The sequence below is a fragment of the Oncorhynchus nerka genome, linkage group LG20 (assembly GCF_034236695.1).
Source record: "Oncorhynchus nerka isolate Pitt River linkage group LG20, Oner_Uvic_2.0, whole genome shotgun sequence".
In the NCBI taxonomy this organism is placed as follows: domain Eukaryota; kingdom Metazoa; phylum Chordata; class Actinopteri; order Salmoniformes; family Salmonidae; genus Oncorhynchus; species Oncorhynchus nerka.
In genome coordinates, this window is record NC_088415.1 from 58,322,287 (window position 1) to 58,339,549 (window position 17,263).

A 17,263-nucleotide genomic window follows, 5' to 3' on the forward strand; every position below is an offset into this window, starting at 1 on the left:
TTGCTCCCCCAGAAATATTAGTGACTACCGCTGACTAGGGCTGTGGCGGGGTCACAACATTTGGTCAGCCGGTGATTGTGAAACAAATAACTGTCAGTCTCACGGTAACTGACCATTAACATAAACACATTTAGCATCTCCTGGTTTCCACACTTAGCCTACAAGCCATCGATGCAGACCGTTGGAACATCTACATTTTAAAAAGTCTAATACATACATCATTTATTTTAGACAGGTCTAAAGGAACACGATATGAAGAACATGTAGTCTACTTCAGAAAACAAAACAGCATACTCTGACTTGTCCTTATGTTAGGTCCTGATCTGGCTATGCCAAATACTGTGGGCTACACTATTTCATTTAGCAGATAAGATTTGCTTAGAATTCCCGTGGCATTATTTTATAGTATGAAGAATATAGCTGATCAAAGTTGAATAAAATAGAAAGGATATTTTCTCCACACAATCTGAGGGAGTGAGCACATGCAGCTATTCTGTGTTGAGTGGTTAACAATGGAATGGGTCCTCCTATATGCTTAATTTAGAGTTATTAATGTAACTTTAGTTACCAGTCTCCCCATCTTAGCTGCTACTGCATCAATATGTTTTGACCATAACAGTTTACAATCTAGTGTTATTCCAAGCAGTTTAGTCATTTTTAACTTGCTCAATTTCCACATTATGTATTACAAGATTTAGTTGAGGTTTAGGGTTTAGTGAGTGTTTTGTTTAAACAGGTCAACATTCACAAGGCCATAGGGCCAGACAGATTACGAGGACGTGTACTGCGAGCATGCGCTGACCAACTGGCAAGTGTCTTCACTGACATTTTCAACCTCTCCCTGTCAGAATCTGTAATACCAACATGTTTCAAGCAGACCACAATAGTCCCTGTGCCCAAGAACACTAAGGTAACCTGCCTAAACGACTACCAATCCGTAACACTCACGGCTGCAGCCATGAAGTGCTTTGAAAGGCTGAACATGGCACACAACACCATCATCCCAGAAACCCTAGACAGACCACAATTTGCATACTGCACCAACAGATCCACAGATGATGCAATCTCTATTGCACTCCACACTGCCCTTTCCCACCTGGACAAAAGGAACACCTCTGTGAGAATGCTATTTTTTGACTACAGCTCAGTGTTCAACACCATATTACCCTCAAAGCTCCTCAATAAGCTAAGGTTCCGAGGACTTAACAACTCCCTCTTCAACTGGATCCTGGACTTCCTTACGGGCCGCCCCCAGGTGGTAAGGGTAGGTAACAACATCCGCCATGCTGATCCTCAACACAGAGGACCTTCAGGTGTGCGTGCTCAGTCCCCTCCTGTACTCCCTGTTCACTCATGACTGCATGGCCAGGCACGACTCCAACACCATCATTAAATTTGCCGATGATAAAACAGTGGTCTGATCACCAACGACGAGACAGCCTATAGGGAGGTCAGAGACCTGGCCTTGTGGTGCCAGGACAACAACCTCTCCCTCAACGTGATCAAGACAAAGGAGATGATTGTGGACAACAGGAAAAAGAGGACCGAGCAAGCCCCCATTCTCATCGACAGGGCTGCTGTGGCGCAGGTTCAGAGCTTCAAGTTCCTTGGTGTCCACGTCACCAACAAACTAACATGGTCCAAGCACACCATGACAGTAGTGTATATTTGGCATGGGTCCTCAACCCTCAAAAGATTCTACAGCTGCATCATCGAGAGCATCCTGACTGGTTGCATCACTGCCTGGTATGGCAACTGCCCTGGCCTCTGACCACAAGGCACTACAGAGGGTAGTGCGAACGGCCCAGTACATTACTGGGGCCAAGCTTCCTGCCATCCAGGACCTCCATACCAGGCAGTGTCAGAGGAAGGCCCATAAAATTGTCAAAGACTCCCAGCCAACCTAGTCATAGACTGATCTCTCTGCTACCGCACAGCAAGAGGTACCGGAGCGCCAAGTCTAGGTCCAAGAGGCTTCTAAACAGCTTCTACCCCCAAGCCATAAGACTCCTGAACATATGTGTCAAATGGCTAACAAACAATGTGCAGTGCCTCCCTCAACCACCCTTCACACCACTGCTACTCTCTGTTGTCATCTGTGCATAGTCACTAATAACTCTACCTAGGATGTACATACTACCTTGAATAACCAGTGCCCCCCGCACATTGACTCGGCACCCCCCCTTGTATTGTCTCGCTGCTGTTATTTCACTGCTGTTCCTTAATGACTTGTTTCTTTTATCTCTTATTTGTATCTGTATTTTTTTTTGAAAATGGTTGGTTAGGGGCTCGTAAGTTAGCAGTCGTGCCCAAAAGTTTTGAGAATGACACAAATATTAATTTCCACAAAGTTTGCTGCTTCAGTGTCTTTAGATATTGCCAGATGGTACTATGGAATACTGAATCATAATTACAAGCATAAGTGTCAATGTCTTTAATTGACAATTACATGAAGTTGATGCAGAGTCGATATTTGCAGTGTTGACCCTTCTTTTTCAAGACCTCTGCAATCCACCATGGCATGCTGTCATTTAACTTCGGGGCCACATCATGACTGATGGCAGCCCATTCTTGCATAATCAATGCTTGGAGTTTGTCAGTATTTGTGGGTTTTTGTTTGTCCACACGCCTCTTGAGGATTGACCATAAGTTCTCAATAGGTCTGGAGAGTTTCCTGGCCATGGACCCAAAATATTGATGTTTTGTTCCCCGAGCCACTTAGTTATCTTATGGTTATCTTATGGCAAGGTGCTCCATCATGCTGGAAAAGGCATTGTTCGTCACCAAACTGTTCCTGGATGGTTGGGAGAAGATGCTATCGGAGGATGTATTGGTACCATTCTCAATTTTTTTTAAAAAGGCTGTTGCGCAGAAACTCACTGCCTTCCTGAAGACAAACAATGTATACGAAATGCTTCAGTCTGGTTTAAGACCCCATCATAGCACTGAGACTGCACTTGTGAAGGTGGTAAATGACCTTTTAATGGCATCAGACCGAGGCTCTGCATCTGTCCTCGTGCTCCTAGACCTTACTGCTGCTTTTGATACCATTGATCACCACATTCTTTTGGAGAGATTGAAAACCCAAATTGGTCTACACGGACAGGTTCTGGCCTGGTTTAGATCTTATCGGTCGGAAAGATATGTTTGTCTCTGTGAATGGTTTGTCCTCTGACAAATCAACTGTAAATTTCAGTGTTCCTCAAGGTTCAGTTTTAGGCCCACTATTGTTTTCACTATATATTTTACCTCTTGGGGATGTCTTTCGAAAACATAATGTTTACTTTCACTGCTATGCGGATGGCACACAAGCTGTACATTTCAATGAAACATGGTGAAGCCCCAAAATTGCCATCGCTAGAAACATGTGTTTCAGACATAAGGAAGTGGATGGCTGCAAACGTTCTACTTTTAAACTCGGACAAAACAGAGATGCTTGTTCTAGGTCCCAAGAAACAAAGAGACCTTCTGTTGAATCTGACAATCAATCTTAATGGTTGTACAGGCGTCTCAAATAAAACTGAAGGACCTCGGCGTGACTCTGGACCTTGGTCTCTCTTTTGAAGAACATATCAAGACTGTTTCAAGGATAGCTTTTTTCCATCTACGTAACATTGCAAAAATCAGAAACTTTCTGTCCAAAAATGCAGAAAAATTCATCCATGCTTTTGTCACTTCTAGGTTAGACTACTGCAATGCTCTACTTTCCAGCTACCCGGATAAAGCACTAAATAAACTTCAGTTGGTGCTAAATACGGCTGCTAGAATCCTGACTAGAACCAAAAAATTTGATCATATTACTCCAGTGCTAGCCTCCCTACACTGGCTTCCTGTCAAGGCAAGGGCTGATTTCAAGGTTTTACTACTAACCTACAAAGCATTACATGGGTTTGCTCCTACCTATCTCTCTGATTTGGTCCTGCCATACATACCGACACGTACGCTACGGTCACAAGACGCAGGCCTCCTAATTGTCCCTAGAATTTCTAAGCAAACAGCTGGAGGCAGGGCTTTCTCCTATAGAGCTCCATTTTTATGGAATGGTCTGCCTACACATGTGAGAGACGCAGACTCGGTCTCAACCTTTAAGTCTTTACTGAAGACTCATGTCTTCAGTGGGTCATATGATTGAGTGTAGTCTGGCCCAGGAGTGTGAAGGTGAACGGAAAGGCTCTGGAGCAACGAACTGCCCTTGCTGTCTCTGCCTGGCCGGTTCCCCTCTTTCCACTGGGATTCTCTGCCTCTAACCCTATTACAGGGGCTGAGTCACTGGCTTACTAGGGCTCTTTCATACGTGGCGGAGATCTTTGTGGGCTATACTCGGCCTCGTCTCAGGATGATAAGTTGGTGGTTGAAGATATCCCTCTAGTGGTGTGGGAGGCTGTGCTTTGGCAAAGTGGGTGGGGTTATATCCTTCCTGTTTGGCCCTGTCCGGGGGTGTCCTCGGATGGGGCCACAGTGTCTCCTGACCCCTCCTGTCTCAGCCTCCAGTATTTATGCTGCAGTAGTTTATGTGTCGAGGGGCTAGGGTCAGTTTGTTATATCTGGAGTACTTCTGTCCTATCCGGTGTCCTGTGTGAATTTAAGTATGCTCTCTCTAATTCTCTCTTTCTTTCTCTCTCTCGGAGGACCTGAGCCCTAGGACCATGCCTCAGGACAACCTGACATGATGACTCCTTGCTGTCCCCAGTCCACCTGGCCGTGCTGCTGCTCCAGCTTCAACTGTTCTGCCTGTGATTATTATTATTTGACCATGCTGGTCATTGTCCACCTGGCCGTGCTGCTGCTCCAGCTTCAACTGTTCTGCCTGTGATTATTATTATTTGACCATGCTGGTCATTTATGAACATTTGAACATCTTGGCCATGTTCTGTTATAATCTCCACCCAGCACAGCCAGAAGAGGACTGGCCACCCCTCAGCCTGGTTCCTCTCTAGGTTTCTTCCTAGATTCTGGCCTTTCTAGGGCCTTTCTGGCCTTTTTTTTCCTAGCCACTGTGCTTGTACACCTGCATTGCTTGCTGTTTGGGGTTTTAGGCTGGGTTTCTGTACAGCACTTTGAGATATCAGCTGATGTACGAAGGGCTATATAAATACATTTGATATGATTTGATTTATTCATGGCTGTGTTCTTAGGCAAAATTGTGAGTGAGCCCACTCCCTTGGCTGAGAAGCAACCCCACACATGAATGGTCTCAGGATGCTTTACTGTTGACATGACACAGGACTGATGGTAGCGCTCACCTTGTCTTCTCCGGACAAGCTTTTTTCCCCAGATGCCCCAAACAATCAGAAAGGTGATTCATCAGAGAAAATGACTTTACCCCAGTCCTCAGCAGTCCAATCCCTGTACCTTTTGCAGAATATCAGTCTGTCACTGATGTTTTTCCTGGAGAGAAGTGGCTTTGTTGCTGCCATTCTTGACACCAGGCCATCCTCCAAAAGTCTTCGCCTCACTGTGCGTGCAGATGTACTGACACCTGCCTGCTGCCATTCCTGAGCAAGCTCTGTACTGGTGGTGCCCTGATCCCGCAGCTGAATCAACTTTAGGAGAAGGTCCTGGCACTTGCTGGACTTTCTTGGGCGCCCTGAAGCCTTCTTCACACAAGATCGTGATGATTCGATAAATGGTCGATTTAGGTGCAATCTAACTGGCAGCAATATCCTGTGAAGCCCTTTTTGTGCAAAGCAATGATGACGGCATGTGTTTCCTTGCAGGAAACCATTGTTGACAGAGGAAGAACAATGATTACAAGCACCACCCTCCTTTTGAAGCTTCCAGTCTGTTATTCGAACTCAATCAGCATGCCAGAGTGATCTCCAGCCTTGTCAACACTCACACCTGTGTTAACGAGAGAATCACTGACATGATGTCAGCTGGTCCTTTTGTGGCAGGGCTGAAATGCAGTGGAAAAGTATTTTGGGGATTCAGTTCATTTGCAAGGCAAAGAGGGACTTTGCAAATAATTGCATTTCACCTGATCACTCTTCATCACATTCTGGAGTATATGCAAATTGCCATCATACAAACTGAGGCAGCAGACTTTGTGAAAATTTATATTTGTGGAATTCTCAAAACTTTTGGCCATGACTGTACACCTGTTGTATTCGGCGCATGTGACTAATAAAATGTGATTTGATTATTTATTTTTCATGCTGGTGAGGACCGAGAATCCACTCTCACATAGGTAAGTGGTTGCAAAGGGTGTCTTAACAGCGAGATTTGCAAAGGCAGGATACACTTAGACAGCCCTATCCAGAAATCTGTCAGAGGCTTCTGATTAAATTCAATTTTCATAGAAGCGCTTGTTGCAATGATATCGGTGGACTGGAGGCAGGACATGAAAGGGAAAACAAATCCAGTTGTTTTTGTCATTCGTTTTGGGAAAGTACCTGCGTACCCAGCTCACTCAAGTGCTTCGCTATATCACATTCAACATTGTCCGTAAGCTTGAATTCACTTGCACATAAAAAATCCTACCATTGTGGAAAGACCTGTGTCCTCGTCAATGCAGACAGAGAAGAGCTCCAACCTTTTATTCATAGCCTCAATTTTATTCTGCATTTTGAATATTCTTGCGGAGTCCCTGTAATCCTAAATTCAGATCATTCAGGCGAGAAAAAACATTGCCCGGATAGGCCAGTCGTGTGAGAAACTCGTTAACTGCTTGCACGCGCATTACGACTCCACTATGTCTCCCTGTCATGGCTTTTGCGCCATCAGTAGTTACCAACACATCTTGACCACCAAAAGTCCATTCGATGTCACAAAGCTGTTCAGTACTTTAAAAATATAGTCTCCTGTTGTCCTGATTTCCAGTGACATGCAGAAGAGGATGTCTTCCTTAATTGACCCCCCATAAACATAACGGACATATACCAGGAGCTGTGCCAGGCCCACCACGTCTGTTGACTCATCCAGCTGTAACGCATATAATTCACTGGCTTGTATGCAAAGCAGTAATTGTTTCAAAACACCTCCTGCCATGTCACTGATGCATCGTGAAACAGTGCAGGTGTAGTACTATTGGCAGTAGCAGTACTACCAGTGGAGCTGGTATATGTCTCTATGGACGTGGGCCTGAATGAGCAGCAGCTACGTTTGGCTACATACAGTGGAATTCCCAAAAGAGAGTAATGGTTCATGTGATTGGATGTTTATTATTTGACCAGGCTACTGAATCTTTATTTAGCTGAATACTAGATAGTTGAATATTATTTCTGGCAGTGAAACAAGGCTACTCAGGGGACAAAAAAACCTCACCCAAATGTTTAGCCCCGTTGGAAAATCGAAATGATCTGTTAGAAAATGTGAACCGCATTTTGTATTTGGCGTACCCCCGACGGCATTGCGTACCCCAGTTTGGGAATAGCCAGGCTAGAGGGAGTAAAGCCAGAGATCCTAATCAATTGTAATGTTTTTCTCTTGGAAGACATACCTGCAGTTGCTTAATGGTGTCCCCTCCCCTTCCAATGACCAGGCCCACTTTGCTGGCTGGGATGAGCATCTCTTGGACTGAGCTGTTGCTCTCAGCCTCGCTGTGGAACCCTGGGCCGTTCCGACAGCGTTCCACTATCTGACCAAGCATTCTCTTGGCCTGCCTGGTGGAGTGCAAATGGTATCAATGAATTATAGATGATGGAATGTATTATCACCGAAACCAATGAAATATTGTACTGATTTCCTACAATGACTGTCCTACAGTGTCTCAAGACTATCTGAGTGGTCCACAATGTGGTTTCTAAAAATGTATTATGCATTGTCAAAACTGTAGTATTGGAGTGACCGTTAAATATATATATTTTTACCTAATTCCAACAGGGTTACAGTTGATACTGTGAGCATCTATAGACTGTAAGTAAGGGGACTTCCCACATAATATGGGGCCATTAAATGCAATAGGGTACACTCAAGACGGAAACATATTGTTCAAAATGACAAAGGATGTCGACGGTTCTTTACTGAGTTTATAGAATTGAACACGTTCAACCGTCAATATAGAAACTCACTCAATGCTCTCAGGGGTTCCAGTGAGGGAGCAGGCTCTGTCCATCATACCTCCACTCTCTACCATGACAAACAGACATTACAGTCAGCATCATGTATAGAACAGCATACAGTTAAAGGAGTCAAGTTTCCAAGAGCCCCTTCAGTATTGAGCAAAAACAGTCATGATAATCCATTTTGCATTGCTGACAGCGCATCAAGCTAGCTGAGATATTCAACTAAAAGCACTCTGATATTGGTTATTATATCATATGAAGGTTGGAAGTGTGTGTAGTCAGACATTATGGGACATATTGATGGCTGCTTACCAGACGCAATTTGAATCTTACACCCGGACTCCAGCTGGATTCTTGTAATTTGTTCTCCTCCTCTGCCTATGACTAAAATAAATGGGAGGAGAGGAAAATAAAAGTGGGATGGGAGAGGAGAAAATAGTTCAGGTAATGTGCCGGACAAAATAAATACTAGGGCTGACCCCGTTAAAGTCGACTGGTTGATTGTTTGGTCGATAGGCTGATGGTTTAACAGTATTTGATTTGTCGAGCAGTCGCAAATAGATTGGTTTCTTTCATGGCACATGACACCAGTCTGATTTGCACCTGGCTTAGTGGACTAATCCATTGAGGAGGCCGCGGGGAGATGACACATGTCCAAGAAGGGGTGTGGCTAAGATTATTGGTTTCTTTCATGGCACATGACACCAGTCTGATTTGCGCCTGGCTTAGTGGACTAATCCATTGAGGAGGCCGCGGGGAGATGACACAGTCCAAGAAGGGGTGTGGCTAAGATTATTGGTTTCTTTCATGGCACATGACACCAGTCTGATTTGCGCCTGGCTTAGTGGACTAATCCATTGAGGAGGCTGCGGGGAGATGACACAGTCCAAGAAGGGGTGTGGCTAAGATTATTGGTTTCTTTCATGGCACATGACACCAGTCTGATTTGCGCCTGGCTTAGTGGACTAATCCATTGAGGAGGCCGCGGAGTGATGACAGTCCAAGAAGGGGTGTGGCTAAGATGCACAAGCTACATCTCTCTCCAGAATGAGCTCTCTCCTGCCACTTCATTCACATTCATTGTGACAAATGTTAGCCTTTGAGCGTTAGTGTATCAATTCCTCATTACATATCACCAGTAGTAGCCTACATTTACCGTTAATCACCATAATTTCTTAACTACTTTGTTATTTGGTTAGGGTAATTTCTGTTAATGCATTCAATATATTGTTACAGTTGTTTACCGTTCTGATTTTCACAGAGTAGGCACCTTGTTTGCATAGATCACAACCTATGCTACTCTTGTGAGAAAGAAGTTTAGGTTTATTTCATTTATTCTTTGTCTTTTGTTTTGAGCGCTCCTGTCAATGTTGAGTCAGGATGCGCACCTGATTACGCATTCAGAAGTAGGCCGAGCTACCGAACCTGTGACCTGTGCGCAAATGTAGGTCTATAAATGTGCCCATTTCGGGATGTCTAATAGTATTTCTGATTGAAAAAAAGCTGCAATATGTAACTTTTGGGGTGGCATGACCAAATTCATATAGAAATATGTGTTATAGATCTGTCATTCTCATTGCAAGCAAGTCTAAGAAACAGTAGATCTGTTTTATGTGGGCTATTTCTATGTTTCCAGGTCTTAAGTTTAGTTTTGGCATCTTTTACTTTAGGTTTTGTACACCAGCTTCAAACAGCTGAAAATACAATGTTAATTTTTGATTTTCTTTCTTCTGGTTTGGCTCTCAGGCTCCCTCAAATAATTTGCGTGTCCTCCTAAATTAATCAAACAGTGTGCTTAAAGCATAACAACAAACTCAGTACATATAGTTGATTTTATTACAACACAGGCACGCAATCGATTGGTCAAAAGACGACGACTCTCGGTCTGACATTGTATTTCGTCAGGGACAACACTAATGAATACATCCTTAACATAATTCAAAACAAAGCATACAAAGACAAAACCATCCCAAACCAGAGCACACCTCCCATAACATGTACTTACTGAATCCAACCATTCTATCAGGCACTTTAAAGTCTTCTGTCATGACAGCCCTAAATGACAAAAGGGTGAAAAGAGACAAAATATATCAAATAGAAAGGCCAGCAGATGTCAAATGATTACATTCCATCACTCCATTCAACAATGTGAACTACACTGAACAAAAATATAAGTGCAACATCTAAAGTGCTAGTCCCATGTTTCATTAAATAAAAAATGCCTTTAATGTTCCATACGCACAGAAAAAACAAATTTCTCAAAAATGTGCACAAATTTGCTTACCTCCCTGTTAGTTAACATTTCTCCTTTGCCAAGATAATCCATCCACCTGACAGGTGTGGCATATCTAGATTCTGATTAAACATCACGGTCATTACACAGGTGCAACTTGTGCTGGGGACAATAAAAGGCTCAAATGTGCAGTTGTCATAACACAATGCCACAGATGTCATGTTGAGGGAGCGTGCAATTGGCATGCTGACTGAAGGAATGTCCTCCAGAGTTGTTGTCAGATAATTAAATGTTAATTTCTCTACCATAAGCCACCTCCAACATCGTTTTATAGAATTTGGCACTGCATCCAACCGGCGTCAACCACAGACTACGTGTATGGCGTCATGTGGGCGAGCGGTTTGCTGATGTCAACGATGTGAACAGAGTGCCTCATGGTGGCGGTGGTGTTATGGCGTGGTCAGGCATAAGCTCCGGACAACGAACACAATTGCATTTTATTGATGGCAATTTGAATACACAGAAATACCGTGACGAGATCTTGAAGCCCATTGTGAGGCCCATTTCTTTTTAAGGTATCTGTGACTAACAGATGCATATCTGTATTCCCAGTCATGCGAAATCCATAGATTAGGGCCGAATGAATTTATTTCAATTGACAGATTTCTTTATATGAACTGTAAAATCTTTGAAATTGTTGCATGTTGCGTTTATATTTTTGTTCAGTATCTATAATACTTTGAAAATATAGTAAAGTCTAACAAAACAGTGATGCTGAGCACCAATCATTATCAGGTCTCAGTACTTCAGTGCTATCCCACTGGGGATCCAAAGTTATGTCTTTAGGTTGGACAGTAAGCTAAAATGACGTGGAGGAGGGGGAATCATCGCACAGATTTCTCAATCAATACCTATTTAGTCTGTCAATACAGCGGGTAAATTGGTGCTGGCTACAGGCTTACCTTTGATGTACCATGGCTCCCAGCTGGTTACCTACTGTGAGGGAAATAGACAAGAGCCAACCAGGGATGGGACCAGAGCCAGATGGAGCCAGACGGAGATGCAGTGGAGAGAGAAAAAGATTAGAAGGATTAACTGCACCCGTGCCAAAGAGCCCAATTGCAGGAGTTATGTGCCTGGGCAGAGGGTGAAAATGATGAGATGGATCTGTCAATATTTTTTTTATATCAGACACACAGCTGGATGGCAAAGTAAAGTGTGTGTGCAATACACCACCCCACTAGGAGATGAGCCTATGACAGGTATAAAGTTGAGTATGCTAGCTAAGCTAACCCCCTCCCAGTTAATAGCATATTAGACATGCCTCCCTCTGGCCAGAACCCAAAGCTAGGGGATGAAGCTTGGGACGACACAGAGTCCAGCTATTCCTTCAACATTAACAAACCAGAGACAATAATAGGCTACAACAGGCCGAAAACAACTGACGGAGAAGCCGAGAGGGCTCATCCGAAATGCAGCATAACAGCCCAGATGAGTAAAGGATACACTACACCACTACTTTTTATCATGACTATTAGCCAAAGTAAAAAATAAAAAGAGTCTTAAGTCTAATTGAAATGCCCATTAGTTGAATGAATCCAATAATAAAATTGCAAGCAGCAATGAACAGGGTTCACAGGATGAGGACAAGATCAGATGGATAACAAAGCAAGCACTATCATGTGGGAACTATCTTCCTTATAAAGCAATCAGTAAAGTTTAGTCTAGTGCTGTAGGTTGATTATCTTTGAATGCAGCAGGTAATCATTCTTAAAGGGATACTTTGGGATTTTGGCAATGAGGCCCTTTACCTACTTCCCCAGTCAGATGAACTCGTGTTTGTATGACTCTCTGTGTCCAGTATCAAGGAAGGTAGAGGTAGTTTCGCAAGCCAACGCTAATTAGAGAGTTATGCTAGTTTGCAAATAGTATCCATGAGTTAATCTGACTGCGGGGAAGCAGATAATGGGCCTCATTGCCAAAATCCCAAAGTATCCCTGAACGTGTTCACTTAATGTATTGAGTTTATATACCAGTTTCCCAAGTGGCACTGCGGTCTAAGGCATCTCAATGCTAGAGGCGTCACTACAGACCCTGGTTTGATTCCAGGCTGTATCACAGCCAGACGTGATTGGGAGTACCATAGGGCAGTGCCGTCAACGTAAATAACTTAACTGACTTTCCTAGTTAAATAAAACGTTAAAAAGTTGATAGGCCAGAGTGAAGTGAACTTAAAGTGGTTTATTGAATTTAAAGTGAATTTAAAGTGGTTTATTAAAATGGACACATTAATCTGATTTGCCTTTACCATGGGCCTACATATCGAATTTGGTGTAACATTTTTAAGATAGATTTTCCTCTATTCTGAAGGACCTTGTGGGCCAGTGAGGCAAATGTATTCCCCATGAGAAAAAACACCTACATAAAAAGGTCCAAGTCTCTAGGTCAAATGGGGCGGCGGATATGAGGATTTAAGTGAGGATTTAGCCAGGATAGGCCGTCATTATAAATAAGATTTAGTTCTTAACTGACTTGCCTAGTTAAATAAGGGTTAAATAAAACCATTTTAAAAAGTTGATAGGCCAATGTGGAGCGAATTTAAAGTGGTTTATTCAATGGACACATTAATCTGATTTGCCAATAACTCAGCCATCTTTTGACCAATCCCTTAGCTTTTCTCAAACTAAATTAAGACATGTACCATGGGCCATTTATAACTATTGTTCATGAGAAGATGTGAAATATTTTTAGCATATGTGCTAATACGCCGCTACTGGTATAGCGTGGCCATCTTTAAACGCATAAACTTTCGTTTCTTAAACTCTTTAGGGGCTGTTGTGATGAGTCCGAAATTCGGAGTGAATTTGACTTTTAGTTTTATTTTACCAATCTTGAGTTATTTGACCATGTAAAGGAAAAAAGCTAAATAAGAATTCAGATAATAACAATAGGTATCAGCTTCGTTTAGCCTGATGAGACAAAATTATTACGCTGCTCTGTTGTTCGCTACATACGGGGCGGCAGGGTAGCCTAGTGGTTAGAGCGTTGGACTAGGAACCGAAAGGTTGCAAGTTCGATTCCCCGAGCTGACAAGGTACAAATCTGTCGTTCTGCCCCTGAACAGGCTGTTCCTAGGCCGTCATTGAAAATAAGAATTTCTTCTTAACTGACTTGCCTAGTCAAGGTAAAATAAAATAAATAAACATACTGCCATCATTGAAGTCGTTTGTGGTGGTGAAGGGCATTGTACAAAACAAAGTCACCAGCGATTGGATCGTCTCAAAGCCAATGATGAATTTTCAAACCGCTGTGTTTTTGCTCTGGGCCAACCTATCGGTTTCTGGACCAATCAGATGGTCCCAAATGTGTATGCATTCGGTGAAGAGTCGGGGAGGTACTCGGGGAGGTACTCAGATCCAGACTCATTGCAGAGAAGACACTAAAGTGAATGGGCGTGGAGAAGCATCGAGTCTGGGTAGCCAGGCAAAGCATCGCTGTGAATCTCTAATAATATAATTTACATTTACGTCATTTACATTTAAGTCATTTAGCAGACGCTCTTATCCAGAGCGACTTACAGTAGTAGTGAGTGCATACATTTTTATACTAGTGCCCCGTGGGAATCGAACCCACAACCGTGGCGTTGCAAGTGCCTTGCTCTGCCAACTGAGCTACACCGGACAACAGTAACATCTAACTCTGAATTTACAAACAGACAGTCTGTCAACGTTCTGAATTTACGAACAACCCAGAGCACACTGGAGGCAATTTATGAACGCGCCCTTAGCTAGTTGACAATCAAATGTACACTGCTCAAAAAAATAAAGGGAACACTTAAACAACACAATGTAACTCCAAGTCAATCACACTTCTGTGAACTCAAACTGTGAAATCAAACTGTCCACTTAGGAAGCAACACTGATTGACAATACATTTCACATGCTGTTGTGCAAATGGAATAGACAACAGGTGGAAATTATAGGCAATTAGCAAGACACCCCCAATAAAGGAGTGGTTCTGCAGGTGGTGACCACAGACCACTTCTCAGTTCCTATGCTTCCTGGCTGATGTTTTGGTCACTTTTGAATGCTGGCGGTGCTTTCACTCTAGTGGTAGCATGAGACGGAGTCTACAACCCACACAAGTGGCTCAGGTAGTGCAGCTCATCCAGGATGACACATCAATGCGAGCTGTGGCAAGAAGGTTTGCTGTGTCTGTCAGCGTAGTGTCCAGAGCATGGAGGCGCTACCAGGAGACAGGCCAGTACACCAGGAGACGTGGAGGAGGCCGTAGGAGGGCAACAACCCAGCAGCAGGACCGCTACCTCTGCCTTTGTGCAAGGACGAGCAGGAGGAGCACTGCCAGAGCCCTGTAAAATGACCTCCAGCAGGCCACAAATGTGCATGTGTCTGCTCAACCAGTCAGAAACAGACTCCATGAGGGTGGTATGAGGGCCCAACGTCCACAGGTGGGGGTTGTGCTTACGTTTGGCATTTGCCAGAGAACACCAAGATTGGCAAATTCGCCACTGGCGACCTGTGCTCTTCACAGATGAAAGCAGGTTCACACTGAGCACATGTGACAGACGTGACAGAGTCTGGAGATGCCGTGGAGAACGTTCTGCTGTCTGCAACATCCTCCAGCATGACCGGTTAGGCGGTGGGTCAGTCATGGTGTGGGGTGGCATTTCTTTGGGGGGCCGCACAGCCCTCCATGTGCTCGCCAGAGGTAGCTTGACTGCTATTAGGTACCGAGATGAGATCCTCAGACCCCTTGTGAGACCATATGCTGGTGCGGTTGGCCCTGGGTTCCTCCTAATGCAAGACAATGCTAGACCTCATGTGGCTGGAGTGTGTCAGCAGTTCCTGCAAGAGGAAGGCATTGATGCTATGGACTGGCCCGCCCGTTCCCCAGACCTGAATCCAATTGAGCACATCTGGGACATCCTGTCTCACTCCATCCACCAACACCCCGTTGCACCACAGACTGTCCAGGAGTTGGCGGATGCTTTCGTCCAGGTCTGGAAGGAGATCCCTCAGGAGACCATCCGCCACCTCATCAGGAGCATGCCCAGGCGTTGTAGGGAGGTCATACAGGCACGTGGAGGCCACACACACTACTGAGCCTCATTTTGACTTGTTATAAGGACATTACATCAAAGTTGGATCAGCCTGTAGTGTGGTTTTCCACTTTAATTTTGAGTGTGACTCCAAATCCAGACCTCCATGGGCTGATAAATTTGATTTCCATTGATAATTTCTGTGTGATTTTGTTGTCAGCACATTCAACTATGTAAAGAAAAAAGTATTTAATAAGAATATTTCATTCATTCAGATCTAGGGTGTGTTATTTTAGTGTTCCCTTTATGTTTTTGAGCAGTGTATTATCGAATAGATATTTGAAAAACACCTTGAGGATTGATTATAAAAAACGTTTGCCATGTTTCTGTCGATATTATGGATATAATTTGGAATTTGTCTACGTTGTCGTGACCGCTATTTCCGGTGGATTCCTGGGCATAACGCATCAAACTAACGGAGGTATTTGGATATAAAAAATATATTTATTGAACAAAAGGAAAATTTGCTCTCTCACTGGGAGTCTCGTGAGTGAAAACATCCGAGGATCATCAAAGGTAAACGATTGCTTTTCTGATCTTCGTGACCAAGTTACCTGCCGCTAGGTGTACATGTTTTTCTAGTATATCGATAAACTTACACAAACGCTTGTATTGTTTTCACTGTAAAGCATCATTTCAAAATCTGAGACGACAGGGTGATTAACAAAAGGCTAAGCTGTGTTTCGCTATATTTCACTTGTGATTTCATGAATATGAATATTTTCTGGTAAGATTATTTGACCGTTGCGCAATGCTATTTAGCGTAGTTGATGACAATTATCCCGGATTCAGGAATGGTGATTCCAAGAGGTTATTAAGGAAGGAAGAAGCCACTGCTCCAAAACCACCATAAAAAAAGCCAAGACTACGGTTTGCAACTGCACATGGGGAAAAAGATCGTACTTTTTGGAGAAATGTCTTCTGGTCTGATGAAACAAAAATAGAAGTGTTTGACCATAATGACCATCGTTATATTTGGAGGAAAAAGTGGGAGGATTGCAAGCTGAAGAACACCATCCCAACCGTGAAGCACGAGGGTGGGTGTGCTTTGCTGAAGGAGGGACTGGTGCACTTCACAAAATAGATGGCATCATGAGGGTGGAAAATTAGGTGGATATATTGAAGCAACATCTCAAAACATCAGTCAGGAAGTTAAAGCTGGTCGCAAATGGATCTCCCAAATGGACAATGACCTCGAGCATACTTCCAAAGTTGTGGCAAAATGGCTTAAGGACAACAATGTCAAGGTATTGGAGTGGCCATCACAAAGCTCTGACGTCAATCCCATTGAAAGTTTTTGGGCAGAACTGAAAAGGCTTTTGCGAGCAAAGAGGCCTACAAACCTGAAGCATGTCAGGAGGAATGGACCGAAATACACCCAACTTATTGTGGGAAGCATGTGGAAGGCTACCCAAAACGTTTGACCCAAGTTAAAAATTTTAAAGGCAATGCTACCAAATACTAATTGAGTGTATGTAAACTTCTGACCCACTGGGAATGTGAAGAAAGAAATAAAACCTTATGATTTGGTCACACCTAATGTTTTTTCTTTCTCGTGGGTTTGTTTTGAGTTGTCAGCCTAAGGACGGCTCATTTCAATGGCAGCTTTTTGGACTTCATATTGAGGGTTAAATGCAACAGATTCCAAATGCCACACTTGAAATAAACTCTAGACATTTTATCTGCTTACTTGTAAATTGCCTAATGAGGGGATAAAACACACCTGGCCATGGAACAGCTGAGCGGCCAATTGTCCAATTACTTTTGGTCCCTTAGAAAGGGGGGACCACATGTAAAAAGTCCTGTAATTCCTACACCGTCCACCCGATTTGGATGTAAAAACCAACAAATTATTCATCATTTAATTTCAACTCCAATATGCTGTGGTAAACAGCTAAAATAAAAATT

The 17,263-nt window shown here is 43.4% G+C and overlaps 1 protein-coding gene across 3 annotated transcripts in view; it reads right to left on the reverse strand.

Moving 5' to 3' along the window:
• The window catches only part of LOC115102875 (far upstream element-binding protein 3-like), a 64,230-nt gene that overhangs the window by 40,246 nt on the left and 6,721 nt on the right, over window positions 1-17,263 (reverse strand). For all 3 annotated transcript variants that reach the window (XM_029623290.2, XM_029623289.2, XM_029623288.2), the window contains exons 3-7: window positions 11,199-11,232; window positions 10,009-10,058; window positions 8,316-8,387; window positions 8,010-8,067; window positions 7,439-7,601 (exon numbers count right to left, since the gene is read on the reverse strand). In XM_029623290.2, the coding sequence (XP_029479150.1) occupies window positions 7,439-7,601; window positions 8,010-8,067; window positions 8,316-8,387; window positions 10,009-10,058; window positions 11,199-11,232 (377 nt within the window). The remainder of the gene's footprint in view (window positions 1-7,438; window positions 7,602-8,009; window positions 8,068-8,315; window positions 8,388-10,008; window positions 10,059-11,198; window positions 11,233-17,263) is intronic.